The following is a 16,252-nucleotide window of genomic DNA, read 5'->3' as shown; positions in this document are numbered from 1 at the left end:
TGGCCAGGTAGAATTTTACCTGCTGCTATCACTGCTTAGGGAAACAATCACTAACCTTCCTTTGCTGACAAAGGAAAGATAGTGAAAGAATCATAAAGCAGAATGAAAATGTTTACATTTACAAAGATGGAGAAGGTGGGTGAGGCCTGGTGGCTGGGCCAGGGAGCTGGGATTCCTAGGATCTATTTCCAGCTCTGTCACCAGTTGCCTGTGATGACCTTAGGCAGGTTCACTTCATCTTCCTGTACCTGTTTCTGATGATGCAGATCCAGCTTGTAGGCAGGGTTATGAGGATGAGTGAAATGGTGTTAGTAAATTATCCTGAGATCCAGAGAGAAAAAGTTCTAGTGTTAATGGAATCAAATCCACAGCCCTCCCTTGGACAAACAGTCAAGAGCAAGAGCTGCAGAATTGGCCCTGATCTGTTACATATTAATTAATAACTTGTGTTTCTAAAGAGCCTCTTGCTGAGGCACTTGAGGTGCTCAGCAAATGGATGGGATGTGAGACCATTAAAACAGCTTACAAACTAGATGGTGCTGCTGTTATTGCAGTAAAGCGCGGATTATGTGCTTGGTCTTAACACTTTGGGTTGCCTACTGCTAAAAAGTGAGATTGATTAAGCTATGTGGAAAGTCAGAGGGGGTGGGGAGCAGGGGAAGGAGTGGGTAGGATCCATACCCTTGTGGCTGCTAGAGCAAAAGACTCCTTCCTCACCCACCTTAGGTGTAAAGAGGGAAGTCACATGCAGTGGTCATTACCAGAGTGCTGATCCTCCCCAGAACCCTTGCCAGGGACGTCTTTGGAAGCCAGCAGGACTGTCTCTTCGATATCCTTTATCAGCCCTGATGCTGCCCCATTAACTTCAGTGGGTGCAGGATCCAGGCCCCAGGGCATGCAGGATGGGTGCAAGGTGCTCATGGCCGCTTGCAATAGCGCTTGTTCCTCTTCCACAGTCTGAGAATAGGGACATAGGTAGGAATAACTTCCCCTGTCATCTGGTGAACGGATCATTCATTTAACTCCTTCCCAGTGCTGAGCATCCAGCATTTCAGCGTAGCTGGGAGCAGACCAGCCATAAAACAATGAATCAGATAGACCTGTCTGTATTCATTTACCAGGAAGGGGAACTTGCCCTTCAGATAAGGCATTTTGCTGTGTCAGTGCTTCTCAGGGTACATCTACACTACAGGATTATTCCGATTTTTACATAAACTGGTTTTGTAAAACAGATTGTATAAAGTTGAATGCACACGGCCACACAAAGCACAATAATTCGGTGGTGTGCGTTCCATTTAAATATGAGGTTATGCGTCAATTTCTGGGCGTTGCATTGTGGGTAGCATACATAGTTCCGACAGTTGCCCCACCCATTAGAATTCTGGTGAGATCCAATGCGTGATGGTGCAAAAACAGTGTCGCGGGTGATTCTGGGTAGATGTCGTCATCCTGCTTCCTCTGTGAAAGCAACAGCAGACAACTCATTTTCTGCCTTTTTTTCCCTGGATTGCACTGGCAAGACGCCATAGCACGGCAACCATGGAGCCCGTTAGACTTTTTTTTTTTTTTTTTTACTGTCACCATATGTGTATTGGATGCCGCTGAAGAGGCGTTACTGCAGCGCTGTCACAGCATATTCGTTTGATTTTGACTGATAGCAGAGATGTTTATCAGTCGTTTTACGTCTGCTGGTGTCATGGTTCTCTGGCTGAACTTCGCTGAGGTGGCGCCGGGGGCAAAGACAAAAATGGGAATGACCCAGGGGGTCATTCCCTCTTTATGTTCTTCTAAAAATAGAGTCGGTCCTGCTAGAATATGGGCAAGTGTTAGAGAACCAGTGTACAGAGGCACAGCCGTCGTGTAGATCAAGAAGTGATGAGTCTGCATGCATCAGGGGATGTCCTCAAAACCACCCTTGCTTCCCTCCCCCTAACCTTCTGGGCTCCATTGCAGCGCCCCGCATTTGTGTAGAATGTATAAAGAATGCAGGAATAAGAATAAATGAGGTTTTTAGTGAGATAAATGAGGGGAGGCACTCCAGTGCTGTGATAGTCAGACAGGACATTAAACGGTGGAGGGGAGAGACGTGCACGTCCGCTGCTATGATAGTCAGGCGAGTACAGAAATTTTTTTTTTGAAATGAAAGGGGGGGGGCTGATGGAGTTCAGCCCCAGTTGCTATGAGAGCGACGGTTCCAGCCGTCTGTACCATTGCCGGGAATAACATGAGTCATTCCTATTTTTACCCAGGTGTCTCCTTCACTACCTTGAGGCAGGAGCACTCACGGCTGAGGAACGAGGACGGCTATCCAGTCCTACTGCAATCAAGGGGGCATGTAAAGGATAAAGAGACGCGGGGGTCAGCTCATGTCAATGACAACTTACATGCAGGGTTGAGAACAAAATGCAGTGGCAGAGCAGGGCCTGACTGTCACTCTGGGTCCAACCCTCAAAACATACCTCGCAGGAGTCCATGTCTGACTCTAGATCCACTTCACAACAAGCCCAGCCTCAGAAACTCAGGCCTGTGCTATAACTACCCGTTTATATCAATTTAGCAGCGTTAAAACCGATTTAACGCTGAACCCGTCCACACAACGAGGCCCTTTAATCAATATAAGGCTCTTTAATCTGGTTCTGTATTCTCCCGACGAGAGGAGTAGCGCTGAAATCAGTATTACCTAATTCAGATTAGGGTTAGTGAGGCCGCAAACTTGAAGGTATTGGCCTCCGGGCAGTATCCCAATTGACCACTGTGACGCTCTGGAAGCGATCTGAACTCGGATTACTGGCGCAGGTAGACAGGAAACAGCCCCGCAACTTTTGAATTGCATTCCTGTTTCGCCAGCATGGAGCTCTGATCAGCACGGGTGCGATGCAGTCCAAATCAAAAGAGCTTCAGCATGGATCGTACGGGAGATTAGGATCTAATCGCTGTATGGAGAGACAAATCTGTTCTATCAGAAGCTCCATTACAGAAAACGAAATGCCAAAGCATTTGAAAAAAATCTCCAGGCTGATGTGGTGACAAGTGTAACGGAAAGCCAAAGAATCAATGGACGCTCATGGAGGAGGGAGGGGTACTGAGGACGGACCAGCTATTCCACTAGTCCCCCGAGTCTCTGACAAGCATTTGCATTCTTGGCTGAGCTCCCAATGCCTGTAGGGTCAAACACATTGTCCGGGGTGGTTCAGGGTTATATCTCTCGTCATTTTGCTCCTCCTCCCTCCCGTAGAAGAAAAGGGGGAAAAATTGTTTCTTGACTTTTTTCAGTGTCACGTAATGTCTACTGCATGCTGCTGGTAGACACGGTGCTGGGGCAATGAACAGCCGCATCTCTCCCCTCCCTCCCAGTGGCAGACGGTACAAGTCCACTCACCTGCATGTAAGTATACAAGTACATTGACACATGAGTGCTGAGCTCTCCCTGCTCTGGTATCCGTATGAACATAGCGCCGTGATAATGGGCTGATGGGAATAGATTGCAGCATGAAAACAAAATAAAATCCAATCTTTCAAATCCCCTATTCTAACCCATTCTGGGAAGATACTTACTAAAGCATTCAATGGCTAAGCTGGGGCAGAGATCTTCATTTGTTTATGTAATATAACATTTCACGAAAAGTAAGCTGACAATTACTATCTATTGCCTCCACCCAAAATCCATAGTCGGAACTTGATTCCTCTTCTCCCCTGTCCTTTGCAATGTTGGTCCGGTTGGTCTTGGTCTGTAATGAGCTCTTCAGGGCAAGGAGAACCATGGCTTAACTTTGTCCTGCATGGCATCACATCGAACAAGAACGCCCTGCACTCCAAGCGAGGTCAGGAAATAGCAAATGTGTCAGGCTCCAAGGGTCAGGGCGATGTTCTTGGCATTGTAGAATTATCGAGCCTGTGTCACGAACAGGGTTAGAGGTTGGGTTCCTCCCCTATTTACTTCTACCTGCCATCCCTATCCGTGCAGAGGCTTTTGGGCAATACACAAAGCTTAGAGAGCGGACCTGCATAGCGGATTGTCTAGTGAATCGTGAAAAACACTGGAGGCGTCTAAGGAGCGGGCTTCTGCCGGCTGTGTGATACACTTTCAAAGGGGACCACGTACCTCCACGTAACAGGGGATCATGAGGAATGTAGCTATAAACGGGGTTTTACTAATAACTGGGATTATTATGAGTAATGTCAGGGTGTTATCATGGCGGGCCACAACTAGGAAGCACAGTTCGTTCGCGTTGTGCGTCCATGGTCCAAGGGCTAACGTCGATTTCTGAAGCGTGCCATTGTGGGTATTCCTTTCTCTCTTCCGTAGCCTAATCCCATATGTTCCCGGAGTCTCCCCCCGCTCCTTGGAATTCGGGTTTGAATCATTATTTGTTGTGGGTGGTTCTGGTAAATGTCTCAGTCATTCCTTCCTCTCGGTGAAAACATCAAGCTGAAAATTCTTTGCGCGTTTTCCCATGATTGCCTCCTGCAGAACGCCATAGATGGCAACCAATGGAAGCGCCGTTTCAACTTTTTTTTTCCGGCACCGTATGTTACTGGAGGCGCGGACAGAGAAGGCGATACTTACGCCAGCACTACACAGCTACTCATTTCACTGCGTTTGCAATGATAGTCAGAGTGTTACGGTCCGTTTCTGTACCATTCCTACTGGCCAGGAGAAACTGGCAATGAGATACGTTATCTCTCTCCACCTTCTGTACTGTCCGCTGCTATCATAAGTGGGCCCTACTGGCTTGAAATCGGCGGGGCGCAACTGCAAAAGCAAAATTGGGATTGACTCACGTGGGACTGAGTCAAATCCGTCCCTTATGTTTGTGAAAATAGAGTCAGTTCCTGCCCTAAAAAGGGGCCAAGTGTAGTAGAGGCCAAGCTGTATCAGAGCACAGCTGCTCGTGTCTCAAGTAATTCACAGGGGGTTTGCCCTGGCAACAACTCCACCTATTGCTTCCCTCCTTCACCTCAACCTTCCCTGGGCCTAACGCATGGCAAGTGTCACCTGACCATTTGGTTGTCATGAAGTTATAACGAATGGCAGGATAATAGAAACAGATGAGTTTTTAAGTTGAGATAAAAAATTGAGGGGGAGGCGCCAAAAAGATGATATGACATAGTCCAGGCAGTACGGAATCTTTTTCTTTACAATAGGAAGGGAGGGGGCTGACTGAATGCTCAGCCCCACAGTTGCTATGATGAAGATTGGTTAACAAGGCGGTCATGGTCAGTCTACTTGGGAGTGACAGGAATCCCGATTCCTGTTTTTAAGCCTTAGGGCGCCCCCGGCCAGCTCCATTCAGACCTGTTAGCAGCCATTGAGCAATTTTAAGCATTGGAGCTGATCGGCGACTGACTGGACTACAGTCCTATTGCAACGTCTGCCAATACCGGAGAGGGGGCGAGGTAGGCGAGAATAGCTGGCGCTTCATTCAATGCCTGCAAGCATAACGGTCCTACCTAGCAGCATGCAGTCCAACCATAAAGGGGGTTGGAAACCATTGAAAGAAGTCAATGAATGACATTGTCTTTCCTCTTTTCTTTCACGTGGTGGTGGTGGCGGGGGTAAACTGAGGAGGCTATTCCCTGAACCATCTGCCAGACAATGTGTTTGAACCTACAGGCATTGGGAGCTCAGCCAAGAATGCAATAATTTCCAGTAGACTGCTGTGGAACTGTGGGATAGTGGATTCCTCAGTACCCCCGCCTCATCGAGCGTCCATTTTGAGTCTCTGCTTCCGTTAGCTTGTCACACAGCACTGTGTGCCTGGAGATTTTTTTCCAAAATGCTTTGGCATTTTGGTGTTCTGTAATGGAGCTCTGATAGAAAGATTTGTCTCTCGCCCCATACAGCGATCAGATTCTAGTATCTCTGTGACGGGTCTCAATGCTGGAGCTTTTTTGGATTTGGGACTGGCATCGCACCCGTGACGCTGATCAGAGCTCCATGCTGGGTGAAACAGGAAAATGGTAATTTCAAAAGTTGGCCGAGGCCTTTTCCTGTTTTACCATGCCCGCTGCATCGAGTTTAAAGATTGCTGTCCAGAGGAGGTACAGTGGTGCACTGTGGGATAACCGGCCAGAAGGCAGATAACGTCGATTTTACGGGCCAGACATAAAACTCTAATCGATAGTATGTTAATATATCGATTTAACGCTGACTCTCTCGCTCGGGGGAGGAGGGAGTACAGAAATCGATTTAAAGAGCCCTTTATATCGATATAAAGGGCGTTGTAGTGTGGACGGGTACAGCGTTAAATCGATTTAACGCTCTTTAAATCGATTTAAACGCGTAGTGTAGACCAGGCCAGAGAGAAGTGAGTGGAGCCAGCCCAAGGTCATTTAAGTGTAGTTTCTAATCTGTGCTGCTAAAGAGTTCGCTGTTACTACTCCTCTAGCTGCCAGGGGAAGGGGAAGAAATGGAGGCAGGGAAGAGAGACCGAGAAATTGAGGGGAAAAGGAAGCACCTGGGTTGGACTCTGCAATGGGACCCTAATCACACATTGAATTCCAGAACAGAGGGAGAGGATGGGTCCAGCTTCAGTGCTTCCAGTGTTTGAGAAGGTTGGCACCAGGGCAAAAGAAATGTTCTGCCTTGGGTACCTTGAAAAGGGGATCAGGACTTCAAGGCAGAATGTAACTTTCTAAACAGCTGCAACTTTTCTCCGCTTAGCAAAACAACAGGCGGCTGCTGCTCCTTTCTGATGTGCTTCTAGGGTTTTTCTTTACCAGTTTCCTAGTTCTGAGTATAGATCCAGGTATGAATCCTTGTACTTGTTGAGATGTGTGCAGAGATGCACTCCTTGAAAGTTAGTGGTAGCCAGGCATTGTTCCCTAAACAGTGCCTCCTGCACACTGCATTGGCTGTTTTTATTTTCTCATTGAAATGTGAAAGTTAATGAATGTTTGTCCAGCGATCTGAATTTATCGAGCAATCCACATATTTAGGGAGATTAAGGCAGCAGCTTTTCTTAGACAACCTCTTCTTTTTAGTTTTCTGAGAGTGGCAGTGAGTTGTTATATCTGTGTTTTTGTTTTGTTTCGTTTCTGCACTGCACAATATTTTTGGCATTTAACTTTTTTTTTTTACTATTTCTGTTTGTAAGAGATGCTGTCAGACTAAAAATAATTTATTTGAAAAACAAACTGAGATTCTAGCTAGATCTGGTAGCAAAAGAGTGACAACATTTAATGTGTGGATTGTTGTGTGTTTTGCTAATGGGAAAACTGTAGGGAATTTTTCTGTGATGGCTTCATACTCCCCCTAATATTGTCTAATTTTTATGCACAGTCCAAAGTGGTGTTTATGCTTGTGACCAAAGAATTGTTGGCTGTATGCTATCAGTTGGTCCTCTTCCAGTGCTGTTTAAAAATAAGAGGCAGTTAGGAACCTGCTAGGAAAGTTGACAGTCCCATCTAAAGCTGTGGAACAGATTCACCCTGAACATTGTTTTCTCATTGGTTGAAAGTTCTATAATGTTAATCAATGGTTCTGATATTCAAGTATCAATCCAGCTTTAATTTCCTTTTTAACGCAGGAGGAATGTTCCCATTTTTTAAAGGGCACGTGGAAATGTCAGGATTTCTCAGTATTAGCAACAGAGAAATGTTGCAATTAATGCATCCTGTGCAGGAAATAATTAATGATGTAACCCATTCCAGTTAATTTTCATAGTTGAGAACTGGATCCCATCTGTGCCGCATAACTGAACCTGTTTCAGTTGTCATGATATTCTTGCATTATAACGGGGTCCCCACAGAGCGTGGGATTCACAGTGTAGACCAACCCATAGGTCCCTATGTGCAGAATAGAGCACACAATTGGGTGCCTTAATTTAGATGCCCAAGTTTGATAAATGGTCTTCTCGTATCGCAGCTGTAATGAGATTTTAAAATGGTATAATGATTCTCTATATCACTTCCCCTCTTATTCAGTTTTCTCTTTATAGTGTTCAGAACAATGAAGTCAAGGCATGTGTACCATACACACGTTCACCAATGACTTGCTGTTTTAGTTGTTCACGTATAGCTTTCCAGATGTTAAGGCTGAGATTTAATGTGTCTGAGTCTCCTAGTGTGAAAGCTTTGCTGTAATTTTAAATTTTCTCTTATTTCTAATATCTGAGGCCTTATGTGCATTTTCTCTGCGTGGTAATTGCCAGAATACTAGACAAAGGTTCAGAATATTTAGATCTGGTTGAATCACAGAAGACAATTGTGAAAAATTTAATTGAAAGTGTTTATGTTAAAACTTGCTGTTTGAACTATTTACAGAGAATAATTTTGACCAGCTCTAGGTGCAATGAAGAAGCAGCTCTTCTCTGGATGACATGCTTTGCATGTTCCTGTCTTAACTACGTATCAGGCTCGTTTGCATAAGTTGCCCACCACCCCACTAGAAACTGGTCAAGCAGACAGGGCATTGGCCCCTGGGAGACCTGCTTTCTATTCCTGGCTCTCCTACTGACCTGCTGTGTAACCTGGACCCCCTGTTTCCTCTCACCCTTTGTCTGTTTAAAGAATAAACTCTTTGGTGTAGGGCCAGTATCTTACACAACAGGGCTCTGTTCTCCATTATGACCTGTACTGGTACTGTAGTACCAATGCTAACATCACACCTCCCCTCCACGCAGAGCAGCACAGTATCTAAACCAGAGCAAAAATTTAAACTCCAAACTCATAGCAGAACAGAGTGGAAACAACATTTGTAGACAAGGGAAGCTCCTCCAGCAGCCATGCTGTGCCTGGGAAGTATTTCAGTGTGGCTGGAATTCTGTCACATAAGGCACACCGTGAGTTCAGTATCTCCTGTTTCCAGTAGTGCTCCCCTGGCCCGTGTGCTTCACCACTGTTGTCCAAGGCAGCTCCAGATTTATTCAGTGACCAGTGGTAGCCCACTTCAGTTACAGGATGCAACTGTATGAGAGTGAATCTCAACCCCGCGTGCTGGATGTGGGTGTTGTGGTCTGCACCAGGCCTGGCCAGCAAAGGGTCTGGGTGGATCCTAGTTTTGAAGTTTTCCGAGCTCATTGAACAATTGTAACACACACAGTATTGATCACAAAAAATGAAGCAGTTTAAGCCACTAGCTTTTCCTTTCCCTCTTTGGAGAGCCAGTTGTTGGCCTCTAATACAGGCCTAACCTGTCCTTTTTTTGTTTTCTAACTGAAAGCTTAGGTCATGCTTACTTGAGAGGTCTTATGTTCTCAAACCTGTGGAACTTTGACTCCTGTTCCTTAGGCAGGAGAACAGTCAAAGATCAGGCCCCTGCTTGGGAAGAGCCAGATCCCAGATGCTGTGCGTAGCCTGAGAGATTGGGAACCTGTCTGCAGGGGGAGTATCATGGAGGTACAGAGAGCGGGACGGGAAATGAAGTTGACTGATCTGTGAAAAAGGAAACTGCTAGCCATGCATCTCTCCAGCTCCCCCACCCCCCACACCTGTTAGGGGGAGGGAAATGCCTACAGAAGTGTGTTCCCATGCCTCTGCGTGAGTTCCCTATAAATTGCCTTCCCTCCTCCTGCCTGTGCAGGATAACTGAACTGGTTCCGCTGCCTTCTGTTCCTGTCAAGGTAAAGGTATGGAGTGTGTGGGGCAGGGGGCAAGATTTGCCTCTGAAGACTTGACCTGTTAAGCCAAGTGCTGAATCTATCTTGAAGCTACAGAAGCCTCAAACGCTATTGCATATCTTGGATGGGGGGGTGTGGACACGTGATGGAATCTGGAATCTATGCAACTGTGCTAACTGAACTTCATGCCAAACCTGGCAGTGGAAACAGAACGCTTTCCTACCAGGAAATGACTCTTTCCCCCATGGAGTTCAGTTAATTGATAAAAGGTTGCCTCAGCACCCTTCGTAGCTCTCTGTGTGTGTGTGCGTGCATTTAATAAACCTATGAAGTTTGGCAAGGGACCTCGCTCTTTCTGTTGATTGTTGAGTGGACTCTACATTTTGTCACCACTGGGTTCTTCCTGTTTCTCCTGCTTATGAGCAGAGCATTGGCACGTTGTCAGCGATGTGTGATCTGTGAATCTTTGTCAGGCAGGAAGCAGATTAGTATTTGTCATGGTACTATCATTATTCTGATGGTAGCGACACACTCTCTCTCTCAATCTCGTCCGTCAACAGTCTTGAAATTCCCCAGTGACTTTGACTGTGTGTGCGTCTGTGGTCTGAAATGCAAACACCAGGATGGCTCTCAGCCTCTCTTATGGTATCTGTGTAGAAACAGAACATCTTTCCTAGCATCACAATTGCCTTTTATCATTGGTTTTGAAATTAGTGACACATAGCCAAGGTCTTGGGCACTTGGCATCATTAAAGATATCCTGTCATTTTGCATAAGAGTAGGGGATTCAGCCCTGAAAAATTACATTTCACTTACCTAAATTTACTGCTCCCATGTCTCTCAACTGAATAGTGTTTTCCTTCACCCTTTGTGCAGAGTACCGTTTAAACAGCTTCTGTGTTCTGTCGCAGAAGAGTCTGCATATTGGTAAAGCAATCCTTTATATCCTGTATTTACCTTGTCGGGGATGTACAGGTTAACTGATGGCTGTTCATTGCTTTGAGACCCTTGGTATTACTGCGATGGTTGGTTTGTTTTTCATCTTTAGTTTTAGGCTGTTGCATGGCTTGCCAAATTCATTCCTTCTCAGAGTCCTAAGCTTGACATCAGTCTGACTCTGCCCTTCTGAACTGTTGGCATATCTAGACAGCAGCCTTGCTTTGATGATGATTATTTTTTTAAACGCAATTTTTTTTGTACCTGATTCAGGCCTAGCATGTCAGGGCTGCACCTGGTCAAGAGAGGCCGAGAGCAGAAGAAACTGGAACTCCAGAGGGATTTCACCGTCGCCTCACCTGCTGAGTTCGTGACTCGGTTTGGGGGGAACCGCATTATTGAAAAGGTACCTTGCCCTTAGCCCAGCCCAGCCCAGTGCATGCTTGTGGGGACGTCTAGCTTCCTAGCTCTCTCTCTTTGCAGTTGGGATGCTGGTTTCCTGAATAGTTCTTATATTCTGTAGGCTCCTGGCATGGAGGTTCCTAGGATATTAACATAGGTCGGGTATGTCAAAGCACCATTAAGCATCAAAATGGACCCTACAAATACAAAACTCTTTGGAACTTCTTAGAGGTGTCTCCTATAAGCAGTTTTTTGCTTCTTTCTTTCCTCCCTATGTGCAAACCCACTTCTCCCTTGTCCCTGCTGATTGCCTGAAGGTTCTTTACTTTTTCTTTTCATTGTAAACTCCAACTCTTGACTTCCTATGTTGCATCCAACACCTTCTCTAGAGGGTGCTGCCTGTTGAAGCCAGTCAGTGCTGTGCTCTCAGTACTCAGAGAAAAGGCTTCTGCAGAGCTTTGTGAGGTATCTTATTCCTTCCCACGCAGGGCCGGCTTTAGGAAGTGTGGGGCCCAATTCAAACAGTTTCGATGGGGCCCTGGCAGGGATGACTTAAAAAAAAAAACCCCAAAAAACATGGGGCTTGTACTCACCGAACGGTGCTCCGAGTCTTCGGCAGTGGGTCCTTCACTCACTCCAGGTCTTCAGTGGCACTGAAGGACCCGCCACCGAAGACCCGGAGCAAGCGAAGTACCCACCTTCGAAATGCGGCCGAAGACACGGAGTGCTGCCGGGTGAGTAAAAATTAAAAAGATGCCTCTAGTCAGGGAAGGGATTCTCACTGGGCGCGAGGCCCTCTTAGGCGCGGGACCCGATTCGGGGGAATTGATGGAATAGGCCTAAAGCCAGCCCTGTTCCCACACCAAGGGCTGGGCAGTGCCTTGTGTTACACTGGAATCAGCCAAGTTGTTGTTCTAAGTCAAAATTATTTCCCACCATCCCAAAAGTAAAGCTTTTTGGCTAAGACTCGACATCATGAAGACTGGCAGCCAAGTCACAGCTCTGAGAAACAGTGTTTGTTATAAACACTGATCTAGTCTCAACTTTAGCATTCGCACGCAGCCCTCTCCTGAACTGGTTTACTTTGATGAGAACAGACATTGCAATTAATTGTCAGGGAGTGGCTGAGAGTCCCTCTACATTTCAGGGTGTTTATGAATTGTATTGCAGACATCGGGCCAGATTCTGATCTCTATTGTATCGGGAATAAATCTGGAATAACTACTTCAGTGAAGTAACCGAGAGCAGAATTTGACCTCGTATTTCAGCTTTCTCTCACTTGTGTAGAAATAGTAACTAGCCTAATGCTTCCTTCATCATCTGGAGACTTCCTGCAAAAATTCAGCTCTTGGAAAGGAGCTATTGTGAGCTGTCTGGGCTGTTATAATGTGTCTGTCCCTGTATTCTGGTATTCTGCTCTCTCTGCAGCCCTGGAATTCTCACGTTAATAACACTACTGTGTGTGTAATAATCAACGTACATGTTACTACGTAACTCCTTTCCAGTGATCTAAAGTCTGGAGTTTTGGTGTCTTGGCAGAATTTTTGCATAAGGTACCAGCCTTTTTACAGTTGCCATATCTTGAGCATTAGGGCTGGATTCTGCAAGGTGCTGTGTGCCCTTGTCTCCGTTTTCAGGGGAAATGAAGGGTCTCTCTGCCTTTTGCTGGTTTGGTTTGCTCCAAATGCCTGCCTCTGACCTTTGTGTTCCTTTCTGCCTCTTGCTTCCAGGTTCTGATAGCAAATAATGGCATTGCTGCTGTGAAGTGCATGCGCTCTATCCGCAGGTGGGCCTATGAAATGTTCAGAAATGAGCGAGCAATTCGATTTGTTGTCATGGTTACACCTGAAGATCTTAAAGCAAATGCAGGTGAGTCCTAGATCCATAAAAATCTAACCAATACCTAACATTTGTGTCCCCTTTTTCTTTGTGGTACCTATTGCAAATATCCCCTGATAGGTGCCAGCACTGCTACCTCTTTGTTCTCTCCTCAGCACTCACCTGGGAAGTTATGTCTTGATTGGTTTTAGTCAGAGGCCGTTCTGCACAAGTACCTGCAATCACAAGCCAGGACATTTCCCAGTGTTTTCAGTGAGAGTTTCTCCTTGCATAGACTATAGCATCAGACTGACTGATAGATTTAGCCTCTTCCCCCTGCCCTCCAATCTCCCTTGGGTTCTAGAACTGTGGTTGCTTTGCAATATACAGTGATGTGTGCAAACTTATCATGGCTACAGTTCCCTGGGGGAGTGACCATAAAAGGAGCGGAAGTTGTCAACTCAGATGCAGTCAGTTTGCTATGCATGTTCCCACCCCGACCAGCACTCTGTACACTATCACGAATGGGCTTTCTCTTCCAGAGTACATCAAAATGGCTGATCACTATGTGCCTGTCCCTGGAGGAGCCAACAACAACAACTATGCCAACGTAGAACTGATTGTGGATATTTCCAAGAGGATTCCAGTGCAGGTACCAGCACCGCACAGGGGGTTGGTCTTCATGGACTAGGGATGGTCACACAAAAGTTATGAACCTGAAGCTTAGGAATCCTCTGGGGCACATTTGAGGTCTGGAAATGGGTCCTGGCATTAGGCAGGTAATTCTGGGGGGACAGCCGTAGATCTTAGGGCCTACCAGTGCCTGTGCAAATTGAGGGAAAGATTTCCATTGGCTTCAGTGGGCAACAAGAGAGAATGGAATGTGTCTGCAGAGCTGAGGCTCTGGCTCCTGGTTGTAGGTATTTATTTGCAGTGACTGGCATTATGGCAGCAGAGGGGGGTCTTCTGGCTAAGTTACAAACAGAAATGGCTCTGGAACCATCCCCGCTCTTTCTGTTACACAAATGACCTTCAAAGCGCAGAGCAGACCCATACCTTAGTCTGTGTGCTCAGAGGTGCCACTTTGGCACTGTGGCATGAAGGGGAAGGTGCCACCGGGCTAGGTGGCCCCTCTGTTTAGAGTACCATGGCTCCATCCTTTGAGAAACTGAGAACAAGAGCATCCATCGATCATTGCCGCCATGACAGGACAAAGTGGGAGGGGTGAACCCTTAGGTAAATGGCTCCCTGACCACTTATGCCTTTGAAGACTGTAACTGATAGCCTGGGTTACTGTTGGAGGGGAGCAAGTGGAGTGTAGAAAGAGGCCAAAGCTGTAGTTAGGGCTTTGAAGTTTGAGGGTGTTGGGATCCATGCTGTTGATCTGCGCCTGTCTCTATTAGAGAGCAGTGCAGGATGCTGTGAGTGAAAAATGGGAGGACGCTTGTGCGGACAGCTATCTCCTCATACTCACTTCCTTTCTTTCATCACAGGCCGTGTGGGCTGGTTGGGGCCACGCTTCTGAAAACCCTAAGCTTCCAGAGCTGTTGCAGAAACATGGGGTGGCTTTCCTAGGTAGGGGTCTTGCTTATTTTCCTCAGTGCAGCCCTCTGCTTAAACCAGCAAAACCCATCACTGTCCAAGGGAGTCCTGTACACTGAGTTAGCAAACGTGTTGGTGTCCTTGGCTTCTGGTGGGCACCACTATTTCTGAGTGTGGTGTCTGTGTGTATTGGCCCTGCATGCCAGCCTTCTAGTGTAGGGGCTCTCAAGCCAGGGTTCGTGGAGACTTCCAGTAACATTCTTCATAATGTATGCTTTTACTCAGTTGTGTTTGATGCAGGTGGAGGGTGAGTGGGATATGGAGTTCTTTGCCTCTCTTTGAAAAGGGACCTACTGATTCTGTGAGTTTGAGGCACTGACCTCCGAATGTTTTTGTTTCCTGCTGGCTTTAAGGTCCTCCCAGCGAAGCCATGTGGGCTTTGGGAGATAAAGTGGCTTCCACCATTGTAGCCCAGACTGTCCAGATCCCCACATTGCCATGGAGCGGAAGTGGTAAGAATGCCTTCTGACAAGAAATGCTTTGTCTGAACTTGGCTTGTGTCAGATTTATTTGGGTGCTTTCTGTAAAACTTATTACAGAAGAGAAAAAGTGGGGCTCCTCATAGCCAGAGGGGCCAGATCTTGGGTAGGATGTCACCCCTCCTCTGCCCAGGCACATTTAAGTGCTCCCTTTTCTGCCTGCCAGGAACAGCCAATCCACCATTAAATTGCTGACTCTAGTTGCTATATAAACAGGAGTTTTGTGAATACTTACTGCTTTCCTTTTTCTCTTCCTCATCTTCAATTCTCCTGCTCTGTCTTAATGCATCTCTTCTTCCTTGGGCCTCTACTGTTGCTTTTACCCTCCTAAGTAGTTTTTCATCCAGTTTTTTTTTTTTTTGGTCCAAATTTTCCCATTAATAACCTCCTTCTCCTTCTGCTGTAGCCATTCTCATTTTATTGTATTTACCTTCACTGTTTTCTTCCTTCCCTCCTCTGTCTCTCGGGCCCCTGTTTCTGTTTGGCCTGTGTCTATGCTTCGGCTTTCTAGGTATGAATGCCTGAGCCTGGTTCCTGATCACTCTACCAATACAGGGAAGTGGGTGGCAGAGAGAATTTGTAGGTGTTGCTGTCCATGTGTCAGCTCAGCCACAGCTCTGTGGCTTTTGACAGCTCAATGTTTATTGGACTTGAGATACTAATCGGGTCTCTGCCATGGTGAGATGCCTGGCTGCCTCACTGCTGGAGGACTGCCAGGCCTCAATTTGTGTGGGGTTTTAAAAAAAGAGCCAGAATGATTTAAAAAAAACAAACCCAAAACACCTTGGTAATAGCAATGCTGAGATCTCTGCATGTTTGTTCTCTGGCTCAGAGCTGCTCTCCTGTGTAACCGGGTTTTGGGGAATACAGCTGGTCTCTGCTAAATCAGGCCTGGCTGCTACTTCAGACAAACTGTGCACCCCTGCTTGCTTTCCCATATGATTCATAGTGGAAATATGGCTGTAGTAGTTCCTATGGCTGGGCTGTTAGTGAGGAAGCTTCAGTAACTTGCCAAATCCAGCCATTTGCTGTGGGTCTCCGAGGAAAGAGAATAAATTAGCGAGGTCCCTCTGTAACCATGTGATCCTCTGTTGCATTAAGGTCTTCTGAGGTCAGTATTTTGTTCTGTAGGTCTCATGGCAGAATGGACGGAGGATTGTGAACAGCGGAGAACAATCAGCATCTCCCTAGAGACTTATGCACGAGGCTGTGTAAAGGATGTAGATGAAAGCCTGGAGGTAAAGATCCTGGCCCAACAGCGACTCAACTCATTTTGCTTGAAATTGTAAATGGGGAATCATCTTTATTCAGTGGGTGTGTTTCCAGTGGTGTCCCGCAGGGATCAGTCCTTAGCTTTGCGCTATTTAACATTTTTATCAATGATCTGGAAGAAAACAAATTCATCTGTGCTAAAGCTTGCAGATGACACAGAAGTTGGGGGGAGTGTTAAATAAT

At 46.4% G+C, this 16,252-nt stretch overlaps 1 protein-coding gene across 5 annotated transcripts in view; it reads left to right on the top strand.

Annotated features, from left to right (window-relative positions):
* ACACB (acetyl-CoA carboxylase beta) overlaps positions 1 to 16,252 on the top strand; it is a 67,859-nt gene that overhangs the window by 10,281 nt on the left and 41,326 nt on the right. For 4 of the 5 annotated variants that reach the window (XR_012654733.1, XM_032805413.1, XM_075059994.1 and 1 more), the window contains exons 3-9: positions 10,437 to 10,487; positions 10,770 to 10,902; positions 12,629 to 12,767; positions 13,259 to 13,368; positions 14,210 to 14,291; positions 14,672 to 14,770; positions 15,929 to 16,035. Coding sequence is in view for 4 of the 5 variants with exons in the window: in XM_032805413.1 (XP_032661304.1) it covers positions 10,437 to 10,487; positions 10,770 to 10,902; positions 12,629 to 12,767; positions 13,259 to 13,368; positions 14,210 to 14,291; positions 14,672 to 14,770; positions 15,929 to 16,035 (721 nt within the window). In the remaining variant the exon portion in view is untranslated. Of the gene's footprint in view, positions 1 to 6,478; positions 6,556 to 10,436; positions 10,488 to 10,769; positions 10,903 to 12,628; positions 12,768 to 13,258; positions 13,369 to 14,209; positions 14,292 to 14,671; positions 14,771 to 15,928; positions 16,036 to 16,252 lie in introns of those variants that run through there. The other variant, XM_075059993.1, reaches the window with a different exon arrangement.

The sequence above is a fragment of the Chelonoidis abingdonii genome, chromosome 22 (genome assembly GCF_003597395.2).
Source record: "Chelonoidis abingdonii isolate Lonesome George chromosome 22, CheloAbing_2.0, whole genome shotgun sequence".
Taxonomy (NCBI): domain Eukaryota; kingdom Metazoa; phylum Chordata; order Testudines; family Testudinidae; genus Chelonoidis; species Chelonoidis abingdonii.
Note: the sequence above shows the minus strand (reverse complement) of the source record. Positions and strands in the feature narration are given on the sequence as shown.